The following is a 21,114-nucleotide window of genomic DNA, read 5'->3' as shown; positions in this document are numbered from 1 at the left end:
CACTGTGTGTGAGTGTGTGAAAAATCTGACACTACGCTTGTGAGTGCGTGAAAATCCGACACTGTGTGCGTGAATGTGTTTTGGACACTATGTGTGTCCACTGCCACACTGTCCCCATCATGTGTGACTCTGCCACTCTTTTTCATGCTACAGAAGGTTCTCAGTGGTACAAATAATGGTACAAACCATGTCTGCAGCTGTTTCTCTACAGTGGCAGAGGCACTCCATTGCCCTCCATAGAATCAGTTATGAAATGTGTATAGAAAAAAATGCTTTATTCTACTGATCTACAGCCAGTAACTCATACTATTCTTTAGAATGTTTTGTGCACTAAGCAGCAATAATCGTTAGTGTGTGACATGCCACATCCTTAGAAACAGCCAAGTTACCCATGTGGTTGAGAGACCTTCTGTCAACTGAGACGTTTGCTCTTAGCTCCAACTGCTTGTACGTGACAAACCTCTACAGCAGCCCCCAGCTTCTTCAGCTCACTCAGCCAGATCATCTGCTTGTGGGACAGGCGATCGTTGGGACCTTTCACTTCTACCAGCTACAGAGAAATGGGTGTGATATTAGCTGAGTACGTATGTATGTCTGAAAGAACTTAAAAATCGTTCATTTTGCAGATTAAGTGAATAACTTTCTTTTATGGCTATTATTTGCAACTAAAATTACAGATTTAACACAATGGTAGACCAGTAGGAGCTAAATGATTAATTCACATCCCTAAAAAAGCTTAACTGATAGACAATGAAATTTTATGTATTAATTAATTACTCACCAAAGCAATCAGAGGAACTGGTCATAAGTGATCAAGAACCACGGATCCTCTACCAACCTTAACTGCCATTCATCTCCAGTATCACAGTTCCAGCTTTAACTGAGCAGCATCAAGTACAGCAGCTGCTTCAGAGAACTTCTGTATTCAGCTGTGCTTTATAAAAGCATAACAAGATGCTTTTACAAGATAATAGTCTTCTAGCTCTATTCCACTAGAGCACAAGATGCAGACCATGGCTGATTACTCCTTGTTTTTGGTAGCAGCATTCTATGTATTTCTGAGTGGTGACTTTAGCAGCCGTTGTGAACAGCAGTCAGAATCTGCACAGCTGATTTATTGAATAACAGTTGCTTTACTGTAATTTTAATCTAACAGATCTATTCTGCAACAATACCTAGCCCTCTCTTGCTGGTTTTTATTACAACCATAAAAGCAACACCAAAAATGTGATGAAACATCAGGTAAGCAATCAACCGCTATTTGCCATACAGCTGCTGATCAGAGGAGCAGTGGGTTTAGCTCCACCACAACAGGAGAAATACAGTTAGTATAGACTGACAAGTAGCAGTTGTTGTACCTGTCTTTAGGTAGGACCCACTGAGCACTACATCATCTATCTACTACTGTACCTTGAAGTGATTGCTGTGAGTACTCCACACAACCAGATCAGGAAGCCCCCCTCTGCAATGGCGCAGATCTTTGGAAAGCCGCCTAAAAACACCACTCAGAAACATTCCTCCAAGGCTTGAGACGAGGCTCTGTAAGAGAAGTTCACACAGCTGACCGTTTCACTTTCCTGTACAGCCATTTCTCAATCCCCACAAGAATATTCTATGGCCAGTTATATACAGCAATTTCCCCTCTGTGATCCTTAACGATTGTTGTAGGAAAAGTGGCCATGTCTGAAAAGGGTAACAGCACTTCTTAGCATTAGTGAGAACTGTGCTGAAGTCCCCACTCAGCTCCCCTTCACCATCAGTGAGGGAGTGATTTGTTTTCTCAGTGCATGAGGTCAAGCTTGCTCATTTTCTGAGCATTCTGAAGCCATATGGGAGCTTAATAACACAGAGCGCCCATTCTGGACAAGAGTTATTTACCTGAACCTGCTGGAGGGAACTAAAAAGTCCCCAGTTAACCAGTGCTGCTGCTTTTCCCTCCTGAGTGGTCCAGACATCAGCAATTAAGTTTGCCAGTGTGTCCAAGGAAGCTTCATGAAGCAGCTGGAGCCTGGCCTCAATGGCATCTCTCCTGTTCTCATAGAAGCAGTCAGTGTATAAATCCAGGGGGAACATCTGCATGGCAAGTGAACAAATCCAGAGAGAACATCAGCAAGACAGTGCTGAGGACCTGCTGGCAAAGCAGTGACTACGGGAATGACAGTGCCCTGCGTTACACTTCTCTTCACCTGAACTACCACTTTGTTTACAGATAATTTAACTCGAATGAGTCCACCTCAATTATTAGGGAAAAAATTGTATATTACAACAAACAGTTGATGACAGTGCAGCAAACGCTGGCCTCATCTTAACCCATGCTGTTGTTTTATTATTTTGTTTTGTTTTTTAACTCGAGTCAAAGGTCTCTTTAATTCACAGAATACAAAGGGCTGTAGGTGGGATCTGGAATCAGGATCAAGGCTGCTGTGAGGTGTCCCACCTCAACCCCACCTCAATGGGGGTGGACATTAACAAATCCAAAACCTGAAATTAAAGGAAAATGCATTTCCTTTTAAAAGTTATTGAAGAAAATATATTTTTAATGTAATGTGTTATCTTCAAACATGATCTATACAATGGAATACAAGTTCTTCCACTGGTTACTAAGAACACTGTAACCAGTGAGCTCAGATACAGGCTATCTGCATTTAACCCAATCAATCCCACTCCATCTGACAGTCAGTCCAGACTTACATGGCACTCTGTCACTGAGAAGCCCTTTAGCAAAGCAACAAGCCCCATATAACAGCACAGAACAACTAACACCAAGCCTTGTCTGAAAAGTCCCTCAGACTAAAATGTGAATCCAGTCCAGAATGAGAGCGTTAACATGGCTACAGAACCTACAGCAACATGGGTGAAGGAATTAAATAAACACAGCCTTTCAAAAATACCTGATAGGAATTTCTGAAGACATCGGGTATGCCATCCATGAAAATGATATCCCACATTAGAATACCATACAGCGTAATAAATGTTGAACCCTCTCCGTGAATACCTGAAAGGCAAAATTTCACAATAAAATACAATTATTTTGGTCCTAAAAATGGAAACATCATTAACTTCTACAACAGTTTCCTATGAAGTTCAGAGATCAGAAAGGCAAAAGAAGTGATTTTCAAAGAAGTTTATAGGAGACTTTTCTTTTTTTCCTAGCAAAAACCATTTCAAAACTGCCTTTTGCTCATGAAGAACAGCAAAAAAGGCCAGAAAGGTCAGCTGGAAAATACAGAGCATTTTGAGGAGGGAATACAATCAGACAAAAATCAGGTCTAGTTAATTACCTAAACTGCTTAGTAATTCAGTTCTTTGCTCTCACAGTTAGATAACTGTATAAAAAAAAGTTACTATTTACCCTGATCAAAACCATTCTGTCTGTAATGAGTTAATGCAAGTTCCTCAACAGAGCACATGACTGTGGATACACTGCAGTCTTTGCCTCCTTCTTCTTCATCGCTGACACCCTCCATTAGGAACACAGACTTTCCCAGTCCTGTTTGAGGACACATCTTTCCCTTGATTGTAACCTGAAAATATGAAACCTGGTAGTTACTTTCCAGCATCCTGTATTTTCTTTTTTTTTTTTTTTTAAACCAGAACTAGATTGACTTTTGGAAGTAACCATGTAAAATTTGGCTGGTTATTCCCCCAGAGTCATTCTGTTAAAAGAAATAAGCTTTTATAAACTGGACAGTTTTTAAGAAAAAAAAAATTACCCAAAAATGCTGAGCAGAAGGGAATGTTATTATCTCCATCTGCAAAACCAGGAGGAAAGAATACGGACAACAGGAGAGATTCTGGTCTGAGATGAGCAGGGCTATGGGGAGGTATGCTGAGGGAGAAAGGGGCTCTGCTCTGACTTTGCCTGGACACAAATCAATTTGCAACAGCAGAAAGAAGGAAAAGAATCATTCCAATATGATGACAGCGTATTATATTGCATAACTGTATTGTGTATATTTGTGAAAAATAAACCCTTGTGTTTTCTTGTGCCATTAACCTTATGCTTGCAACATCCAGTAACTATTTCTCACATACAGCGTATGCTGAGCATATCAGCAGCAATGCCCAGACTTCTTGCTCAGACTCTGACTTCCATCAGAGAAGTTCTGAGGGTGTCAGTGGTAAATTCATAGGGTTTCTATCTGCTAAGATTTGTACAAGAGCATTTTGTACATTACATTTTTGCTTCAGAAACACATTCGTATTCACTTTCCTACAGCATGAGTAAGCTAGCAGTTGGTGAACAGCCCATGCTGACAGCCTCCCACATCACCTCTTGTCAGAACAGGAAAGACTTATGGAGTCTGTATGTTTCAGAAGTACCCGGTATCTTTACTTACGTGTGTCACATCCTCCACAGTTATGTCTGGCAGATCTTGAAAAAGGCACCTGAACTGCCTGCAGCTCGGTGAGTCTCTGATGCGCAGAGCCCGCAGGTAGAGAGCAAGACGGTGCCCTGTCCGCACAAACGGGTCAGCCAGTCCATTCTTAATGCAATCAACGGCCTAGTAAGGAACAACGTAAGCAGCACCTTAGAAAGGTGCTGACACAAATCTGTCTGTTCTTACCAAGCCCAAAGGACTAACTGATTCAGAGAGCATATGAATATAAAACCCAGGATGTAAGATGGGGCCAGGTTTAGTACACATCTAATAAAGTTTTATCATTTTATTTTGCATTGGAAGGCTATTTTATTCAAATTCTGTGTGTGACACAAAGGAATTATTCTCCATTTGCACTGATCAATGTAAGACTGAGTGAGTTGGAATTCTACATAAATGACCAGAAAAAGGTTAAAGACTAACACTCTTCTGTACAATTTCCAATTTGAAATTTGGAAAAAACCTGATGTGAAGTTACAAGATGCAGAAGAGACACTGCAGAAACCAGACCACCTACAACAGTATTTCCTTTTAACAACCTCATAATCTAACACAGCAGAAAATATGGAGCAACTGGTTACTTAACTTTGGGATTTTTAATATCTGTATTTCCAGAGGAACCCATCCAGCTGCTCCTTTCATGAAACAACATTTTTAACTCATAGAATAGAATCATAGAATCATAAGGTTGGAAAGGACCTATAAGATCATCTAGTCCAACCATCCACCCTTTAACATACCTAAAGAAAACCCCTAAACCATATCCAGCTCTCTATCCAGGTGCTTCTTGAACACTGCCAGTGATGGCGGCTCCACCACCTCCCTGGGCAGCCACTCCAGTGCCTGACCACCCTCTGAGAAAAAAAGTTCCTTCTTATGTTTCCACCCAGCACCTGCAGGGTTTGCAGCCATATACCACACTGTAGGAAAGATACCTGCTTGGTGTTTTTCAAGTGCTGATGCAGATTCAGAGCAAGGCGATCCCACCACCGCCCCCTGCTGTCAGTACAATACACATCCTGAGCCAAAAGCGTCTGCAGCTCTTGCACTGCTGCCTGCAGCAACCAAAGTATATCTCCATTAGCAAAGCTAGAAAACCAAGCTGAAGTTCCATTATATAATTCGCTTATCATTTTCCTTTATGGTACTATTAAAACTTTGCACGATTCAAACAATATTTTTACTTCTGCACCCAAGTATTCAGTTGCCTGGGTATAAGTTACGAACTCTATTTCTATAGCTAACCAAAGTAAAATATCCAAAGCCTTTTTTAGAATAATCTGTTTTACTGTATCACATAAATCAGAGGCCTTTGGAGAACTTGATATCTCAGGTGAAAAGGCCAGAGATTCCACAAGACTTCTCTTCCAAGAATTTTCATTTTTAAGGGTAATAACCAAACTAGCAAAACAGATACCTTCAAACAATGAAATAATGTCTCAGAAACAATCCTACAGCATATTACATGTGGCAAATCTCTAAGGCATAAGCATAAATAAAAGCAATATTTAAAATCTGGGTTTCCTCCAATAGCTTCTCAAGCAGCAAAAAAAGAGACACCGTATACTTACAAGTAACACGTTAAAGAGAAGGGTATGAAGCTATTGCAAACATCATCACCATTTGCCATCCACATCAGAAGTACAAAGCAATGTATAATGCTACAGTTAAAGCATTGTGCTGTTCACTTCATCACTTTACCTCATACATGTGAAGCCTCTGCAAAATTTCAACACCTTGAGAAAGTATCCTTGTGTATTTCCAGCCAACTGTGAAATGTCGCAGATACTCGGGTAGAACTCTGTGACAGCTGAAAAGTGAGAGCAGCTCAGGAGCCATTTTAATTCATCTTAAAACAAACACCCTTACAAAAATAAGAACTAAAGCATTCAAAACATGAAATGTCTTATATATTAACTGAGTATTACAGCTGCAAAGACAAGACCCCAAATGTCTGCTAAGGCAGTGATAGTAAGCTGCATTTGTGTCACCTGTTTTTTTGATTCAAGAGGAGCAGAATTGTTAATTAACAACTTCTGCATCAGATGCAAAATAAGAAGCTATTACATCATGTTTTCTTACTGCCAACTTGTTCTCTGAAGTCAGAAGGATCACTTCAGAAACTCAGCTAAACAAAAAGGGAAAGGCTGTAACAAGCACTTCCAGCCCTGAGGATGATGAACACCTTCTGTGCAGGCACCTCTATGTTCCAAGAACTTACTGAAATATTTAAATATTTCACATCCAATTTCACACTGCCATCGGTGTGAAACAGAACAGACCTCCACGTCGCTCTCCATGAATACAAGTTTAAATCAATTGCAATGACAATGAATACAATGTCAAATTTAACACTTCAACTTTCAGTGCATCATTAAGCCAGAAATCAAAATAATTAAAACAACCACCAATGAAGGATGCTTCAAAACCAGTACACATTACTTCAGCTCTCAGATCTTTAGTAATGCTTCCTGAATGACACACACTTGAAAGTTACAACAGATGAATAACCCAGTATGTTTTCCCATAACCTTTGCAACATTCTTTTGTTCACAGTGAATTTTAAACTCTGCTGATTGTTACTGGCCTAAAAGCCATAAAACCAAACTATGACAAGGGAAAAATAAGGCTCTTGTTCTCCCACACTGGCATGTGGAACAGAAATGTTTGAGTGCCTCGTCCATGCCTACCAATTCATTCCCAAGGCTTTAGAAAAAAAATAAAAGGCTTTTCATATATAGCACTTAAAAGCTAAACAAACAGCCAGGAAGTTCAAAGCTTTCAAGAACATTAACGCTGCTTAATTTTGTTAGGCTTGAATAAGTTTAAAGGCCTCTTTCCAAACCAAAAGACAATACACTTAACAGTCTTATAAGGACACTACAGCAGTTTCCTGCGTACTACCTCAAGGAAGGATGGTTTTTCAGATTGTTCCAGGTCTCTTTTGCACACACATACAGATGATGAGCTTCTTCCCAGTTCCCATTTACCATTGCAGTGGCTATATCATTTGACAGGTGAGCAGCAGTTGCATACCTAGGGGAACAAAAACATAATTGCTGCTTTAGAATCAAGAAGCATTTACAGTTAAAAATTGATCAATTCCCTCGTACAATACTTTCTAAACATTCCCTCCCAGTCTCCAAAGCCACTGAACCATGCAGTCAACTTTATTCTTAACCTTGTACAATCAGCAAGGATGCAGATGTTACATTTTAAAATACATATAAAACCAGGGAACGCATTTTTAGTTTTGTTCAGGATTTTGTTCTCATAATCATCACAGCAGCATCAGAAACACCTTTCATCAGCAGATGACCATTAACCAAATAATACAAGCTATTGTGAGTTACAAGTGTAACACAGATACAGAGAAACACCTTAAATCACTGCAGAAGAGCAATTCTACTTATTCACTACTTATTCTACTTATTATCTGTAGTTTTACAGAAGTATCTTATTTGCCTATGTAAGTATTGTAGTAAGGCTTCTCAAAAAGAAAATAGACTTCCAAATTGCCAAAGCTCCCCCTACCTGATAAGATCTTCTCTGTCCTGAAAGACTTGTGTTTTCCTATGTACAGTGTAACTGGGGAATACCACACGTCCCGTGTTTACCATAAGAACTGTGAAGAGCTGGCCTTGACCAGCACTACCAGCTTCTTCATCCTCCACTGACTCAGACAGTGAAAATAGCAGCAGGATTCGAGAGAAGACAGCTCGAGGGCTTTTACAAATTCTGACTGATCTTCCAGCCAGATCCTTTGCCCTGGAAGAACAAGAAGAGAGACTACACTAATCATTTTTCCCCACCGCGAATAAACATTCAAATATTCAAATGCATTATAAGAACTGTTTTGTTATCACATCATCTACCGTGTAAACTCCATTTTCAAAGAACATCCTGAGTTGGAAGGGACTCACAAGTCCACCAAGTCCTGGCTCCACATAGGACTTGCCAAAATGCAAACCCTACACCTGAGAGCTGTATCCAAACACTCTTGGAACTCCAGCAGCTTGGGGCTGTGACCACTGCCCTGGGAAGCCTGTTTCAGGCCTAATCAATCTTGCAGATTTTCCCCCAAAAAAGCCCCTTGAGAATCAACATAGAATACATGAAAATGCATTAACTAATAAAAATAAAAAATAATTGGAACTAACTGCCCTTTGGGTGCAACCACTCCTGTTGCTATGGCAGGCACTGCCAACATGCATCCAATTGTGGTTAGTTGTTATGGCAGTGTTTAATGATCAAAACTTTAAATCCTGTGGTTTAGAATCTTCATAAAGTCATTTCATACAGACAAGATAACAACAGCCTTTTTTCTTGGAGAAGGGCAGGGGGTGTTTTTGGAATTTAAGTTTACCAGGTTCCTTTCCATTTCCTGGATACATTTTTTTCCCTCAATCCTCCTTCATACAATTTAAGTCAAAATGAGGATAATATTGTCCAGAGCAGAAAAGTGTTATCCTGTTTTAAAAAGGGTCTGATTCTTCCCCTTTTGTTTGATCCAGAAATTAGAAGTCAGTAACCTGTAAATCAATACTTAACACTGCCTTCTTTTATATCTAAATTGACTGAACTCTCATCAAAAAGCATGTTGATTGAGTTCTTCAAAGGATAACGTGTATTCACTTGCAAAACTTCACTACAGATTCAAACAGCTTACGAGGTACCTTTTTAAAATAACAGTTCCAATACCAGCATGATTCCTGCTGAAGACTGAACGTTGTTTTGCCAACCTCAGGAAATCATCCACAAGTTGCTGTTTCTGGCCATTTGGGTTTGGCAAGTGAAAGATCTTTGCTAAAGATTTTAGTTCAGGGGCAGAAAGCAAATCCAAACCTTCACACAGGTCTTCCAGTTCAGATTCTAGAAATAAAACAATCCACATGCATTTGTTATGTGATATACCTACACACTCAAGCAGCAACAGTTCAAAGTACTCCACATTGATGTAACCCAATTTAATGACTTAGATTCTTCAAAAATATATTACTGATACTGCCCAGTCCAGCATTAAATTCATTATCTTCAAAGGTCCAATCAAAAAATCCCTTGGTAAAGCAATGCAAAATCAAAGAAATTTTGCTAGGTTACACAAACTGCTGCTCAGGAAGAGCCTCAGTCTTCCTGATAACTGAAACTTTGCCCAGTGCAAAAAACAAATGGACTGCCAGGGAGAAGCATGAGCAGGGCTGCTCCAAAGGGAGCAGTCAGACAGGAATCAAGGGTAATCACAGCATGTTCAGTGCCTTCACCATCCACCTGTGTGGTCCCACCATAAATGAGAGCATGGGCAGATCAGAAGTCCTTGTAATACTTTCTACGAGCAGCCCCAGGAAAGACACGACGGTTCATCTAAAAGATGAGCTGGACCTTGAGTTAGAAACAAGCCTACAGCTTAGGTCTGAGTCCCATCCACAGTAAATGGCTGTAGGTAAGACTAGAAACAAACTGGAAGTGCTGGTTGGAGGTCCACCCAGCAAACGATGACAGCGCTGAAGACAGGTGGGCCTGCAAGACAGCTCCTGGCACAACTGAGAGATACTAATGGGAGCTCCTGGACCAATGTGCAGATGATGCACAGCTCAGGGTCTGAGATGAGGCTGATGAGGGCAAGTAAGACCTAAAAGACACATCAGTGACACAGACATTTATTCACCTCTCCCTACCATCTCTCTACTATGCACTAACTGTTTAATTATTAACATAATATAACATAGGGTTCATGGACCCAAAACCTTTAGTTATTTTGCTCTTCTGATTCTCAAAGGAAGGATAAGTATGTAATACATTAAATGCTAACATGCCACAACTCCATGTTTTATTTATAATACCTTTAAAACTTACTAATGCAGGCCATACCTGTTTGCAGAAATCTGGCTTCAACCAGTTCTTCGATTATTGGTGACAAATCCACAGCTATCTCTTCATACTCAATTTTGTTCACTTTTAACCAGTTCAGCTTGCGCTGAAAAAGTCTCACATACAACTTCTGGCCACCAACTGCAAATTTTAGTTGCAACAAGGAAGGAAAATAAGATAATTAAATTCCAGAACCTGACACTATGCATAATCACTACCTTACCTACAAAAAGAACTTTGATGCAGATATGTTCTAAAACACATTTTAAACCTGCTTGTGTTCTGAAGACAAACTTGGTAAAATAACAGAAAGTATTTTGCAAAGCAATCATTGCTTATCAGACTCTAAGTTTCATAGACAATTATCACAATGTACTTGATAGGTAATGAACTGTTCTCTGGTTCTTGAGCAGACTTCTTCAGCCTTTTTTAATAGAAAGTTTCCAGGATCAATTCACTGAGACAAATACATTCAGACACCTCAGCTTGTTATTTTCTCTGTAGGGTTACCTCCCCATTTTGCAAATCTGGAAGAAAAGGGCTGAGTAACACACCAACATCCTCTCTTTGCACCGTGGAATCTGACAAAAATCAGCCTGCAATTCAGGAAAGGCACGTGAGGACTGCTTTTTCTCTAAAGGATTTGAATAACAATTAAAAAATAGAAATGAATAGCAAATAAATAATTTTAAAAGTGTATGCGCTTTTTCTTGTTATGATAACTGAGAAGCAACACTTGCTTGGGTAGAAACGACTAATGTGACAAATCTCTCATCTACCTGAACTATTCAAGTATTCTGTCCAAGGTTTCTTGAAGGAAAAAGTGTTCCATCACTTGTCCAGAATTCATTATCTACTGACTTAATGCTGCTGGCTCACCATCCCTTGCCAAGTGGCCTTTGCTGATTCCTGATAAATAAAGTTCTATGTTATCAGCTCATCTTACTTATGATAGTCTTAACTTACATTAGCACTATTTAAAGTGTTCAGTGTCACTGCATTTAATTATTACAATACAATCTAAAACAATTTAATTGTAATGAAACAATCACTGTAGAAATGAGTAAATGTAGAGGTCTACTTCCTCCCCTAGAGTTTCTTCACCCTTTTTTAACAACCATCTTCTTATGTGGTTGGAGTTAACTCCGCTGACTTTTCCACTAGGACAGATGAATAATGCTAATATGGTCTTCTAGCTGCTTGACTTAAGACCAGAAGGTCTTTTCTGCAGGCTGCCTGACCACAGCTTAAGTGCTCCCTGAAGAGACAAATGTGTGTTTACTCTTTCTTTATTTTTAAGGAACATGAGACTACTCATCAGAGCTCTATTTTTCCTAAAAAGCACATACAAACAGTATTGTTAGGACTTTCTAGGAACAAACATTAAAGAACACGGAGCTCTAAATAATTAGGATAGTTTTCTTCCAGTCTGCAAAACGATAAAAACGGGGAAACAGCAGCAGTGCAGCAAAAAATGAATAGAATTGCTCAGGTTGGAAAAGACCTTGAAGATCATTGAGTCCAACCACAACCTGACCATAGTACCCTAACTAACAACCCTCCACTAAATCATGTCCCTGAGTACAACATCCAAATGGTTTTCAAACACATCCAGGGACAGTGACTCCCTGGGGAGCCTATTCCAGTGCTTAACAACCCTTTCTGTAAAGTTCTTCCTATCTAACCTAAATCTAATCTCTAGAGAGAAAAAAGAGGAAGATAAATGTCAGATATACACACAATCATATATATACATATATTAAATTCTCTCCCCAATTCACCCATCTCTTCCCTGTTTATTATTACATTCCATTAAAGCAGCATTTGCTAAGTTTACCTGCAGGAAGCTCCTGGAGGGACACGTCTCCTGAGAAAAAGGAGCCTCCATTAAGTTTAACAAGCTGAACTGCCTGTTGGTACAGTGCTCTTCACTCAAAGCTATGAAACAGTTCTCTCTACAACAGACAGCATGACAATATAAAAACAGATACCTGATAATTGGCAGAACTTAGTAATAACGTTCATATCTTGCTCATCAAAGAGTCTCACATCATCTTCATTCTCCAACACTGCTCGCAACACCATTAAAAAGTTTCGGAGGTAATATGGGTGACCAGGAGAGCTAATCTCATTTATTTTACTTAAAATATCACTAACAGAATTTAGAGACTCCATATTTTCCAATAAATTATGATTAAACTCATAGTTTAAGTCTTCAAGAACTTCCACAGGAAGCAGCTGTTCATCACTGCCATTACAGCAGCTTTGTGAGTCACTGTTCACTTCCACCTCTGAAGACAGAACATATTGAGCACGAGGCTGTGCCTCAACCTCTGAACTGCTGACCGGCTCTGCTGATGTACCAACAGCCAGATGTGTTTGAGAATTACTAGGACTGAGCACCACGCCTTTACATCTACTTCCAACTCTGGAGTTCCTTGCATCAAGCAGCACTCTTTTGTTGTTATGAGCCAGTAATGATGACTGTGCAACATCTGTAAGATCTCCCTTATTATCTTCATTTATTTCAGCCTGAACTTCAGACTCCTCCTCTGAGGGATTCTGCTCCTGGTGCACTCTCTGAACAAGCTCATTTTCTTTCTGAGAACTATGCCCGGCACAGATCTCATCAGCACTGTCACCCAGTGCTGCAGCCCCATCGCACACGCTGTGAGCAGCTGGAGGTGAGGAGTCCATCTCTTTATACACGATCTGTTTTCCTCTCTGCATGCAGCGTCTTCTGGACAGTTTAGATGACAAGCTTCCCAACGAGACGACTTTAACTGTTTGCTCCTGTGGCTCTGTGTAAACATCACCGCCTGAACCCTCACTGCTAAAATAAGGACTAACCTGCAGTGCTGCCCTCCCTCCTGTTTTCAGCACACTGCTTTGGGAAGGGCTCGTTCTGCGATGTGAGGGCTCTGAGCAATGTGGGCTGTTATTACCGCTCACAGGTGTGCCTGGCAGGCTCCGGGAGGTAACAAGTGCTGCACCACCATCACCAGCACCACACAGCTCGTCCATGTGCTGGTTAATCCCGTACCTCGGCACCATCTGCCCACACACGGGACAGGAAACTTTGGCAGGGGGGACGTTGTTGAAAAATGAAATGATAGAAGACGATGGCGGAGGTACGGCCGGCGTTCCTTTATCTTCCACTTTCCTCGCCGTTTCTTTTTTCTTCTTCTTTCTGCTCGGCGACAAGGCCAGTTGGGCTTTTCTCCTTCCTGAAAACCTGGATTCGGACATGATGGCACTTCAGCGCCTTTCTGCAGCACAGGCAGCTCTGCTCAGCGCATGCTCGCTCCTTCTGCAACAGTTAAACACGTAAAAAAAGAACAGAAAGAAAGAGACAAGCAGTCTTTGCACGACCCATGGGCCTCGCAGCGCTGCCCCGCTGCCTCCACGGCTGCTCCGACCCCGCTCACGTTACCGCACCCGCCGCCTGAGGCCCAACATTCCCGCAGCGCCCGGCGGCAGGTCGTGCAGCGCAGCGCCGAGCGAGCGGCAGGCACGGACAGCTGAGCGCAGAGCGGCAACGTCAAAGGATAAGGCCGGCAGAGGGGAAACCCTGCTCAACAACCTGGGAGACTGCGGAGTGAATCAGGTGGGTAACGCTTACCGGTACCGCCCAAATAGCTCTGCCTTAATCAAAGCGCTTTAAGTACAACAGCACAGGCTGCCTTAAAAGCAGCTGTGGGGTCCCTGCTTCACACTTTGCCCCCCTCGGAGAGGAATCTGCTCCTGGAGGAGTCCACCACCACGACTGTGCAGGAGCGGCACAGCTGAGGTGGTGTTAAAATAAAAAAGCAAATAACATGGCACTTTTTAACACAGGTTAACGTACATCTTCAATCGTCTGTTTGCTATGTGTTTTTGAAGGAAGCGATCCTTCATTGCTGACAGGAGTGGGTGAAGGTAGAGGCAGTCACGCTCTTCAAGGAAACTTTCACATCCTAAAGCAGCCTTAAGGTTTTAATCTCAGAACAGGCACATACCCAACTGTAGAGTTGCATCCCTAGACTACAAACTGAAAACTTAATACTGTTACACCTCTACTATATAAAAACATTGCATAAAAAAGCAACAGCTTATAGCCGGCACCTGTAAGTCACATCAGAAAGTTACAGATCTGGCAACTGTCACCAAGTTTTTGTTATTGAATGAGAAATAAAAGATAGAGGAAAGTGTCTGTATCACAGTGTAGACCTTCCCAGAACATTTTAATGATGTACAAAGACTAAAAACCATCCCAATTCAGCATTAAAATACAAACACTGTTTCTGTATGTACTGATATATACAGATCTAGTACGTATAAAAAAGCCAATTATAATTTAAGCTTATGGACAGATATGTCTTTCTGCTTTTTTTGTTTCTTCTTCAATTTGTTTGCATCTTTGATTTGCATTCTCACTTGGTCTTGTAACTGGGAGAAGAAGGCTTGGGATGACTTCACAGCCTTGTCTTTTCCTTCATCCTGTCAACAGACAAATGGTTACAGTTAGGAAATACATAAACAGTGTCATTGTATTTGTCGGTTCTTTAAAAGAAGTCACATCACCTGTAACTAATAATTGATTTTTGGAGGGTCATGTTTACACAATGAATAACATGCTATGCATAAGCTATGCAACAAGGTTTGGGCAGGCAAGCACACACGCTACTTGGGTCCAAGGTATCTGAAGGGACTGTAGATGCAAATGCACGAAGAGGAACAGGAAAGAAACCAACCATTCCCTGTAAGCATGCTAAACATCCCGAGGATTTCAGAGCTCCTCAGCTAGTGAAAATGAAATTACGTAGGGATATTTGAGAGCACCGTACCTTGAGTAGGGAGGCTTTTCCTTCTTTTGTAAGCTTTTTTAATTTTGCTGCAGCAGCTTTTTTGCTGAGCTTTGTGCTGTGTTCTGGTTTCATCTTTTCAAGTAGTTTTTGCCGTTTTTCCTTTTCCCTGAGCTTTATACGCTTACGAAGCTTCTTCTTTCTCCGCTCTCGTTTTTTGTCCGTGGGAGTCTTTTCTGCATCTGTTTTTACATCACCAGCTTTGTTCTTTTCCTAAAGAGAAAGAGATCTCTGTATCCATAGGCACATAAAAGAACGCTCACCTTACAGTATTCCAGACTGTCTCAGCATTTTGATTACTTCAGACATTTAACCAGCTTACTATCACATTAAGACAAATTAAAAACCATCAGAAGCCACTATTTGTACAGCTGATAGATTGTACTGCCATTCAACTGTCCTTTCCACTCAGCTATATATTGGGAAAAAGAATTACAATCACAAGAACAAAGCCCAACCATACTATCACAACCCAGGACACCTGGGAGGCATAATTCTCTCACTGATGTGACAACTGGTATATATATATTATAAAATATATAAATATATATATATACATATAACATATATGAAAGTATAAAAGGAAGAAAAAAACAAAAAAAGGAGGATTTTTATTACCTTGATCTCCTCTGGTGCCAAGAGAGCAGCATCGCTAACAGCAACAGGAGCTACTTCTTCCATACTTATAGCCGGCAGGTTTGACACTATTTTAACTTCTGGCACAGGCTAGAAATAAGGAAACATTCAAGACTAAGCACACCATTTCACAGGAGATTATAGGCAACCAGATATACTGAGTATCTGGTTTTGTTTACAGGCAATTATAGTGTGCCTACTATGGAAACAGAATAAGTTCTATCTTCACTTAAAAATATACTTGAAAAATGGAATGTCTCCAGTTTGGGAGATTAAAAAAAAAAAGAAAAAAGAAAGAAAAAGAGTAATTTTGATAGAGAAGTACATACTGGTTTGGGCGTGAAGTGGAAATTACAAAGTGCATCCAGTTTCAGGAAAAGTGAATCCATCATCTCCTGAATTTCTTTGTGCTCAGGATTTTCTTCTTCTTCTGTTTTTTCCTGCATTAATAATGCAATGTTACTGCAACATCAGTCATAAAATGATTTTACTTTAGCAAGATTGATGACATAGTATGCAATTCACAGCTATTCCACATATGAACACTCAGAAATACTGAGGTATTTCCACAGCAGTGAAAGCAGGTGATGATGAAAACTCCAAACCAGAAGGAAAAGCACTGTTCATGTTACCTGATGAAGTTTCAAGTATTCTTGCTCATAGATCTCAGCCAGACTCAATTTACTCTTTTCATGATCCAAAGTAATGCGTTTCTTGTATTCAAAGGCATCCTCTTTTGGTTTTTCTTTTGGTACTACATCATCCCATGCCTGGAAAAGCGATAAATTAATCATCAAATGCAAGTACAGACCAATATGTACAACAGCTTATTTAGAACACGAACTTATCTGGCATATTAACTAGTTCACACACATGGTAACCCAAAAGCTCTGAAAGTTCACACTCTCATTTGTAAATGAAAGACTGCAAGGGTGGCTAATATAAAGATGTTAACCAAGATGGTGGTAAATAGTCAAAGGTTATTAGCAAAGGAAAACTCACCAATGTCGATGCCTTGACCGGAAAGCTAAGGCAGTCTCCACTGGGGAGCGATCTCCAAGAGATGCTGCCTCAGTGGTGGTCAGCCCTTAAATGAGGTCTCAGAGGAGGTGGAGTCAAGGTCCACCCCTTCTGGAAGCACAGCTAGATTACTCTCACCTGTGCTCCTCCAGCTGTTCCAACACTTGCCTCAGCTGATTAATCAGAGGTTCAAGCTGTGATTTCCCATACAAAGACATACAGCTCAAGTTTGCTTACTTATTTTCAGTGGATCAGTGGAAAAAAAAAAAATAGTATAACAAATGTGTACTTTCCTTAAATACTTAAATATTCTTCCAATATATACTTTTATTTATTTAACTAACTGTAAACCTCAACATCTTGGGGGAGACAAATCCTCTATCAGTGTCTTTCAAGTAAAATAAAGTACACAACTGAGCTTTAGTTAGTACTCAGAATCCACAAATAACTACACAATTAGGGTCACAGTCCAAAGTTTGGAGACTGGTGTTATATTCTAAATTAATTCCTTACATATTTTAAAGACAGCTCAGGAAAAAAGAAACTGCCAGTTGCAGAAATCAATCAAGAAAATTCCCTATCTAACATTTCAAAAGCTTAAACACTCTGGTGAAACCAGTTTACAAACAAAATATAGAGAGATGCATCAAGATATTAACCTCATCCAATATTCTCTGCTTGATGATATCTTCAAGTTTAAAAGTAGTTTCTTCTGTGATCACAGGAGCTGAAAAAAATAAAAGATTAATGACTGTGGTAAGACATACTTTTTGTTATGAGGAATAAAAAAAAGAAAGAAAGTCCTCAATAAAATCATAGTAGTGTTACATTTCTGTTGATAGGTGAAGTTCAGTAAATAACACTGTTCCCTTCTACTGCAGAGAAATGTAAACGGGAAGGAGCACCATGTTATGTGGGACTCGTAAGCAATTAAGCCTGCCACTGTATTAAGGAGCATTCAAGCAAGTAAAAACTGAGCCAATAAGACTGTTGTTTCCTGTATTTCCCAGAATGAAAGTGCACAGACGTTTACCTGGCATTCTTGTTACCCTACTCTGGAGTCAGGGGTGTTGTCAGCATGCTTAGAGAGAAGACAATTCAACACAACAGGGCAACATGCTTTCAAGAAAGCCACCCTTCAGTACTTACCCATCCGAACTGCATGATCAAAGAGCACTGTTTCCTCCAAAAGGCTGTTTTCAGGTCTCTTATGCCCAGTCACTTCCCCTTTAAGCTGCCATGGTTTCTCCTCCAACAACTCTTCTTCTAAACTCTTTATTTTTTCACTCATCTGAAAAACAAATTTCCTAAGAAGTTTAAAACAGTTCACAAGTAAACTCAAAGAAAGAAATAGCTATTTCAGGTACTTCCAATTCCTACTCACATAAAAATGTGAGAATGTAACTCTACATGTACATCAGATACACATAAACCACTTTCCTTAAGTTGCAAGCAGGTACTCCATGTTTCTCTAACTTCTTTAGAGTCTGGCAATCATTAAAAAAACATGGCCATAGTTTCAAAGTATTAGAAAAATAAATCAATTACCTTTTCCTGTCTCTTCTCAAAAGATGACTTCATCTCATTGAGATCAATATCCCTCCCTAACTGCATATCAGTTACATCTTCTGTTTCACTGTCATCTGGCAAACTAAAAGAAACTTTTTTATTCCTCATATTTTCCATGACTGCTTCATTAATATCCTCAGCCCTGTAAAATCAAAATGCAATGCATGATAAAGTAGAAGTTTAAAAGCCACCTGTTTTACACAAAATACTTCATTCACTACAGCTTACCTGGCACAAGTAACTCATAGCTAAGAACTGCAATAGACCTTCAATGAAGGCATAGACACTAGGGAAACTTCTATATATTAAAACTAACTTTCAATAAGCAAATTAAGCTAATTATAGCTTTTACCTGATTTAGTGAAATAAATACCAAGAAACACTCAGGAGAGGAGTAAAATACTTTCTGACTAAGATGACAATACAATCCACAACGATACAACAGAAAATGAAATGGCAAATGCTGAGTAAAGAGAACCTGGATTTCACACTTCATTTTCTAAATCAACAGAGCGGCACATTTAGACTGCAAAGAACATTTTAACTGCAAATAATGCATATACTTACTCAGATATACTTTCTTCATTCTCCTTTTCAATAGCACTATCTGCTTCCTCATCCTCATAGTCTTCAGCAGCATCAGCTGCTAAGTCATCATTGTCATCAACAGGATCAAAGAAGTCTTTGTACGTTAGATCTCTAGAGCTTTTAACTGGCTAAAAACATGAGACAGAAAAACCTGTTAGTTTGACAGAAGACTAAGGTTATCCTGCCTCTAACACCTGGGGAAGTCGGAGAAAAATAGATTTTGCTGATTATTCACTGGCATTCGTATATATTCCCTTATATCTTGGGCATTCTTTGTAGGAAGAATCTCAGGAAACATTAATTAAAAAAAAATTATTTTCTAAACAAGTACACAGCAACTCAGCAAATGCAAGTTACAAAGCTGCATCCCTGAAAAAAGAAGTTGCCAAGCCCCCTGTGCTCTGTCTCTGCACCAGTCGCCCTAGAGATTCCCCCATCACCAGAGGTCAGTATGAGCAATGTTTGCTCATCCTTGTTTGCTGGGTCAGGTATTCTGCAGTCCAGCAAGGTCACAAAGTTTCTACCAAATGACTTCCAAGACCTTAATCTGTGCACAAACACAAGACCCACCTAAAGAGAAACTGCAAAAGGTAGATGGTACATTTTTCTACAGCAGCTTATTTTGTTATAGAGATTTATGTCAAACATATTGTTAATATAAAGCCCCAGAAATAATCATTAGACAAATTTAACTTGTCAGTTAACTTGGCCAGATACCAGATCGTGATTTAAAAAAATAAAAGAATTCAAAGAATCCTGTTACTGATATTCTTACTTTGACTTTAGCTTCTTCAAATTCTTCTTCCTCGTCATCTGAGATAATGTCTTCAAAATAGTCAATATCATCTTCTTCCTCCTCGTCTCTTTCCCCGTTTTCCTTCTCCACCTCTTCTAGAAAAGCTTCCATCTCAGCCAGCTTGAAAAACTTGTCATCCACTACAGACTTTCTTCCTGTTTTTTTCACTGTTGTTTTTTTGGCTGTTTTAGTTTCTTGCTCTAGTGCTTCAATATCAAAGTCAACATCAGAATCTTCATCACTGTATTTCTCTATTACACTTTCTCTGGGTTTACTTTTCTTTTCTTTAGCTTCAGTTTTATGTTTTATGTAGGCATCCTCCTGTTCAGTTTCTGCTTCTATCATGTCTTCCACTTCACTATCACTGCTGGCTTCTGCATCAGAGCCGTCATCTTCCTGGTCAGAGATAAGGCAAAGGTCGTTATCGTTGGTACACTGTGCAACAGATTTCGGGAAGACATCAAGAATCACATTATTCTGGAGCTCCAATTGTTGCCAGATCTGTTCTTCATCAAAGTTCTCTATCACCAGCTCTTTCAGAGGACTTCCACGAACTACACTGCTTCCAAGAGCTTTATTTAAATCATAAAGAGTCTTTGTTAAGGTTCTGAAGTCAGCAGCCAGCTCATCCTGCACACTGGGAGTAGGAAAAGAAAGAAAAGAACTTTGAAAAGCACAGCAGGTGTTGTGTTTTTGTTCCCACACACACACACTTCTGCTCTGCAGAACTCACTCACTTTCATTCATACACAGCTCCTACTGAGCTAACCGTGCAGCCACGTTTCTGCAGAGTCCCATCTCCCTGCTGAGGCCCTTTGGTGCTGCAGACCGGCATCCTTCAACAGTTACCGCTTTCACATAACGTTCTACATATCAGAGTACAGCTATCGAGCATTCCCAGCCACAGGGACGTTGCAGTTAAGTCTCTTTACTTGCACGTTCCCCCCTTCTGCACCCGCACCTCATTGTATTCTGATCCCATGTGAGCAACCCACAAGTTCTGAGGCAGCACAGCACCAAACACCCAAGCTCCCCAGCCACAAAACCATCTCTCTCTGCCGCCTCATCCCTCAGCACTTATCCTCGGGCAGCCATTCAGCTTCTCCCAGCACCAAAACACACAAGGAAGAAACAGACACCCCGACAGCTGAGGAAAGGTCCGGGACGTCGCATCGGCACCGGCATGGCCCGGCAGAACGCGGCTCTGCGCACCACAAGGCCCCAGAAGGCACCATAATGCCGGTCGGACCGGCACGACGCCCCGCGGTACCTGAGGAAGCGCTCTGGTCGCGCCGCAGCAGCTCCAGCCACACGGAGACATTTCTCCAGCCCGGCCACGGCCGCCATCGCCCTCACGTGCACCTGCCCCGGCCCCGCCCCGAGCACTCGCCAAAAGCTCCGTGCAGCTCCA

General features: G+C 40.6%; 2 protein-coding genes across 6 annotated transcripts in view; both read right to left on the bottom strand.

Moving 5' to 3' along the window:
- Positions 1-258: 258 nt before the first annotated feature.
- On the bottom strand, positions 259-13,722 carry FAN1 (FANCD2 and FANCI associated nuclease 1). The gene is made up of 13 exons (XM_015872516.3): positions 12,242-13,722; positions 10,251-10,391; positions 9,059-9,254; positions 7,917-8,150; positions 7,287-7,418; positions 6,084-6,192; positions 5,318-5,437; positions 4,341-4,505; positions 3,353-3,524; positions 2,892-2,995; positions 1,879-2,073; positions 1,411-1,539; positions 259-550 (listed from the first exon to the last, which is right to left on the bottom strand). Exons 1-13 carry the CDS (start codon positions 13,497-13,499, stop codon positions 413-415), a joined length of 3,093 nt encoding a protein of 1,030 aa, XP_015728002.2. The 5' UTR covers positions 13,500-13,722; the 3' UTR covers positions 259-412.
- A 734-nt stretch (positions 13,723-14,456) lies between these two features.
- The window catches only part of MPHOSPH10 (M-phase phosphoprotein 10), a 96,545-nt gene continuing 89,887 nt past the window's right edge, over positions 14,457-21,114 (bottom strand). For 4 of the 5 annotated variants that reach the window (XM_085515716.1, XM_085515717.1, XM_085515719.1 and 1 more), the window contains 10 exons: positions 19,683-20,340; positions 18,887-19,035; positions 18,299-18,461; positions 17,900-18,041; positions 17,410-17,477; positions 16,363-16,500; positions 16,060-16,170; positions 15,713-15,820; positions 15,077-15,307; positions 14,457-14,729 (listed from right to left, as the gene is read on the bottom strand). In XM_085515716.1, the coding sequence (XP_085371842.1) occupies positions 14,580-14,729; positions 15,077-15,307; positions 15,713-15,820; positions 16,060-16,170; positions 16,363-16,500; positions 17,410-17,477; positions 17,900-18,041; positions 18,299-18,461; positions 18,887-19,035; positions 19,683-20,048 (1,626 nt within the window). In that variant the 5' untranslated portion in view covers positions 20,049-20,340 and the 3' untranslated portion in view covers positions 14,457-14,579. Of the gene's footprint in view, positions 14,730-15,076; positions 15,308-15,712; positions 15,821-16,059; positions 16,171-16,362; positions 16,501-17,409; positions 17,478-17,899; positions 18,042-18,298; positions 18,462-18,886; positions 19,036-19,682; positions 20,341-20,973; positions 21,064-21,114 lie in introns of those variants that run through there. The other variant, XM_015872523.2, reaches the window with a different exon arrangement.

This window comes from Coturnix japonica, chromosome 14 (genome assembly GCF_054131305.1).
Source record: "Coturnix japonica strain WE chromosome 14, WE-NBRP24, whole genome shotgun sequence".
In the NCBI taxonomy this organism is placed as follows: domain Eukaryota; kingdom Metazoa; phylum Chordata; class Aves; order Galliformes; family Phasianidae; genus Coturnix; species Coturnix japonica.
This window is presented reverse-complemented; position numbering and strand designations above follow the sequence as displayed.

What these genes read in the sequence shown, in the direction of transcription:
- FAN1 (XM_015872516.3), bottom strand. Translation starts at nt 13,499, where the DNA reads ATGTCCGAATCCAGGTTTTCAGGAAGGAGAAAAGCCCAACTGGCCTTG. An exon ending in TAAGTTCTGCCAATTATCAG is followed by an intron (nt 10,392 to 12,241) that starts GTATCTGTTTTT and finishes TAAAATTTGCAG; the next exon opens with TTGGTGGCCAGAAGTTGTAT. An exon ending in AGCCAGATTTCTGCAAACAG is followed by an intron (nt 9,255 to 10,250) that starts GTATGGCCTGCA and finishes TTTTATTTCTAG; the next exon opens with AATCTGAACTGGAAGACCTG.